Source organism: Passer montanus, unplaced genomic scaffold (genome assembly GCF_014805655.1).
Source record: "Passer montanus isolate IOZ18808 unplaced genomic scaffold, ASM1480565v1 scaffold429, whole genome shotgun sequence".
NCBI classification, from domain to species: domain Eukaryota; kingdom Metazoa; phylum Chordata; class Aves; order Passeriformes; family Passeridae; genus Passer; species Passer montanus.
In genome coordinates, this window is record NW_024369141.1 from 10,777 (window position 1) to 15,152 (window position 4,376).

The 4,376-nt window shown below is 51.0% G+C and overlaps 1 protein-coding gene across 1 annotated transcript in view; it reads left to right on the forward strand.

Annotated features, from left to right (window-relative positions):
* Positions 1-1,025: 1,025 nt before the first annotated feature.
* The window catches only part of LOC120507333 (retinoic acid receptor RXR-beta-like), a gene marked incomplete at its 3' end in the record, with an annotated part of 17,448 nt that continues 14,097 nt past the window's right edge, over positions 1,026-4,376 (forward strand). Inside the window, exons 1-2 of the mRNA XM_039719801.1 lie at positions 1,026-1,037; positions 2,396-2,540. Of these exons, the coding sequence (XP_039575735.1) occupies positions 1,026-1,037; positions 2,396-2,540 (157 nt within the window). The remainder of the gene's footprint in view (positions 1,038-2,395; positions 2,541-4,376) is intronic.

Sequence of the window (4,376 nt, forward strand, 5' to 3'; positions counted from 1 at the left end):
ACAAACCCAGAAAAGGATGAATAATAAAAAACTGACCAGAGACTACGACACAGCTGGACTGGGATTGGCCATTCAGTGCCGACGCCACCAGGTGACACTGCCCTGCTTCACGGTGTCATAGAGCCTACTGCTGAAGCTCTGCAGGGCCAAGGGCAGCGACTTCGGGGGCCCGGGCAGCAGCACATTCCTGTCCTGCCTGGCCGTAGTGGCCACCAGCTCGCCCAGGACGGTTACCACGGTGACCTGTGACTGCAGCAGCTCCTCGAAAGGCAACTGCTGCGGAGGGGACAGGGGAGGTGTCAGGGACCTGGTGGCACTTGTGGCCTCCTGCGGTGGTTCCGTGCCCTCCCTGGGTCCCCTCTGTCCCCCCTTGTCCCCGCTGCCGCCACACTCGTAGCCCCCACTGTCTCCTCGGCCACGCCCCGTGTCCCCTCCCACACCGTGTCCCCCTATCCCGCACCGCCTCTTGCACCCCTTTCCCCTCCCCGCTTCCTGCCACTCCGTCCTGTCCCCTCCCGCCACCCGCCGTGTCCCCCCCATCCCCTATTGCTCCCCAACCCCGCGGCCCCGCCCCTCCCCGCGGACCCTCTGCCCCTCCCCCACCTCCGCCCCCCGCCGCACCTGTGGGGGCTCCATGCTCCCTGGGGACACCCTGGGGACACGGGGGGCCCCGAGTGGATTTTGGGGTGATTTTGGGGGCATTTGGGGTCGCTTTGGGTTCCTTGCCCTGATTTTGGGGGATTTTTGTGGAATTTCGAGGTTCTTGGCCAGATTTTGGGGGGATTTGGGGGAATTTTGGCGTCCCTGACTGCATTTCAGGGGTCCCTGGCAGGATTTTGGTGCAATTTGGAGGGATTTTGGTGCAATTTTGGGTGATTTTGGTGCAATTTTGGGGTCTCTCACCGGATTTTGGGCTGTTTTGGTGTTATTTCGGGGAATCTTGGGGTATTTTGGTGTAATTTCAGGGCATTTTGGGCTAATTTTGGGATCCTTGACTGAATTTTGGGGCAATTTTGTGATCCCGGATGGGATTTGGGGTAATTTTGGGGTATTTTGCTGCAATTTTGGGGTGTTTTGATGCAATTTTGGGCTATTTTAATAGAATTTTAGGCTATTCTGGTGCCATTTTGGGCTATTTTGGTGCCATTTGGGGCTATGTTAATGCAATTTTGGGCTATTTTGGTGTAATTTAGAGGCAATGTGATGAAACTTCGGGCTATTTTGGTGCCATTTTGGGCTATTTTACTGCAGTTTTGGGCTACTTTAATGCAATTTTGGGCGTATTTTTCTGCAATTTTGGTGCAATTTGGGACTAATTTACTGCGGTTTGGGGCATTTTAATACAATTTTGGGTTATTTTAATGCAATTTTGGGGCTATTTTGCTGCAATTTTGGGCTATTTCGGTGTAATTTTGGGCTATTTTGCTGCAAGTGCCATTTTGGGCTATTTTACTGCAGTTTTGGGCTACTTTAATGCAATTTTGGTGCAATTTGGGACTATTTTACTGCAGTTTGGGGCATTTTAATACAATTTTGGGTTATTTTAATGCAATTTTGGGGCTATTTTGCTGCAATTTTGGGCTATTTCGGTGTAATTTTGGGCTATTTTGCTGCAATTTTGGGCTATTTCGGTGTAATTTTGGGCTATTTTGCTGCAATTTTGGGCTATTTCGGTGTAATTTTGGGCTATTTTGTTCTATTTGGGTGTAATTTTGGTGCAGTTTGATGTAACTTTGTGGTTTTCTCTGTAATTTTGGGCTGATTTTGTGCAGTTCCGGGTTTTTCTCTGTAACTCGGGGGCTGCTTTGCCGCGATCCCGCTGTGCTTTTGGGGTGGCTGAGGGCGCTTTTGGGGTGTCCCCGCAGACTGCCGCAGCCCCGACAGCTCGAGCGCCGCCTCCCCTCCCCCCCCCGTGTTTTCCCCAGGATTTTGGGTTTTTCCCCAGAATTTTGGGTGTTTTCCCAGGATTTTCGGTGTTTTCCCCAGGATTTTGGGTGTTTCCCCAGGATTTTGGGTGTTTTCCCAGGATTTTCGGTGTTTTCCCCAGAATTTTGGGTGTTTTCCCCAGAATTTTGGGTGTTTTCCCAGAATTTTGGGTGTTTTCCCCACAATTTTGGGTGTTTTCCCCAGGAGTTTGGGTGTTTTCCCCAGGATTTTGGGTGTTTCCCCAGGATTTTGGGTGTTTCCCCTGGATTTTGGCAGTTTTTCCCAAAGTTGTTGTTTTTTGCCCCAGATCAACTCGACGGTGGGGCTGCCACTGCTTCCACTCCAATTTTGGGTGTTTTCCCCAGGATTTTGGGTGTTTTCCCCAGGATTTGGGGTGTTTTCCCCAGGATTTTCGGTGTTTCCCCAGGATTTTGGCAGTTTTTCCCAAAGTTGTCGTTTTTTGCCCCAGATCAACTCGACGGTGGGGCTGCCGCTGCCCCCCGGGGGGGGTCCCGAGGACGTGAAGCCCCCCCTGGGCATCCGGGGTCCCCCCCCCTGCGCCCCCCACGGCCCCGGCAAGCGCCTCTGCGCCATCTGCGGGGACAGGAGCTCGGGTGAGAGACACTTTTGGGGTGAAAAACCGGGATTTTGGGCAAAAAATGGGAGTTCGGGGGAAAATGGGGGAAAAAAAAGGGATTTTGGGGGAAAAAATGGGGAAAAAAGAGGGAAGAATGGGGATTTGGGGGTAAAGGAAGTGCCTCTGTGCCATCTGTGGGGACAGGAGCTTGGGTGAGCGGGGTTTGGGGCGAAAAACCGGGATTTTGGGCAAAAAATGGCAATTCGGGAGGAAAAAAAGGGATTTTTGGGGAAAAAATGGGAATTTTGGGGGGGAAATGGGGATTTGGGGGCAAAGAAAGCGCCTCTGTGCCATCTGTGGGGACAGGAGCTCGGGTGAGTGAGATTTGGGGCAAAAACCAGGGATTTTGGGCAAAAAATGGTAAAAAACTGGAATTTGGGGGGGAAAAAGGGATTTTTTTGGGGAAAAATGGGAATGTTGGAGGGAAAATGGGTATTTGGGGGGCAAAGGAAGCGCCTCTGCGCCATCTCTGGGGACAGGAGCTCGGGTGAGCAGGGTTTGGGGCGAAAAACGGGGATTTTGGGCGAAAATGGGGAAAAAAATGGGAATTTGGGGGGAAAAATGGGGAAAAAGAAGGGACTTTTGGGGAGAAAATGGGGGAAAATGGGGATTTTGGGGGAAAAGAAAGCGCCTCTGCGCCATCTGTGGGGACAGGAGCTCGGGTGAGCAGGGTTTGGGGCGAAAAACGGGGATTTTGGGCGAAAATGGGGAAAAAAATGGGAATTTGGGGGGAAAAATGGGGAAAAAGAAGGGACTTTTGGGGAGAAAATGGGGGAAAATGGGGATTTTGGGGGAAAAGAAAGCGCCTCTGCGCCATCTGTGGGGACAGGAGCTCGGGTGAGCAGGGTTTGGGGCGAAAAACGGGGATTTTGGGCGAAAATGGGGAAAAAAATGGGAATTTGGGGGGAAAAATGGGGAAAAAGAAGGGACTTTTGGGGAGAAAATGGGGGAAAATGGGGATTTTGGGGGAAAAGAAAGCGCCTCTGCGCCATCTGTGGGGACAGGAGCTCGGGTGAGCAGGGTTTGGGGGGAAAAACCAGGATTTTGGGCAAAAAAGAGGAATTCGGGGGAAAATGGGGAAAAAATGGGATTTTTGTGGAAAATGGGAAAAAAGAGGGAAAAATGGGAATTTGGGGACAAAGGAAGTGGCTGTGCGCCATCTGCGGGGACAGGAGCTCGGCTGAGAGACACTTTTGGGGCGAAAAACCGGGATTTTGGGCAAAAAAAGGGAATTCGGGTGGAAAATGGGGGGAAAAAAGGGATTTTTGGGGAAGAAATGGGGAAAAAAGGGGATTTTGGGAGAAAAGAAAGTGCCTCTGCGCCATCTGCGGGGACAGCAGCTCGGGTGAGAGACACTTTTGGGGGGAAAAACGGGGTTTTGGGCAAAAAATGGGAATTTAGAGGGAAAATGGGGATTTGGGGGGAAAAATGGGAATTTGAGGAAAAAATGGGGGGAAAAAGAGGGAAAAATGGGGATTTGGGGAGCAAAAAAAGTGGCTGTGCGCCATCTGCGGGGACAGGAGCTGGGGTGAGCAAGATTTGGGTCAAAAAATGGGGATTTTGGGCAAAAAAATGGTAAAAAACTGGAATTTTTGGGGAAAAAGAGTAAAAAATGGGATTTTTGGGGAAAAAATTGGGAAAAATAGGGGAAAAAAGGGATTTGGGGGGCAAAGGAGATGGCTGTGCAGCATCTGCGGGGACAGGAGCTCGGGTGAGCAAAATCTGGGGCAAAAAAATGGGATTTTGGGTAAAAAATGGGCCTTCGGAGGGAAAAAATGGGAATGTGGGTGAAAAAATGGGGAAAATAGAGGAA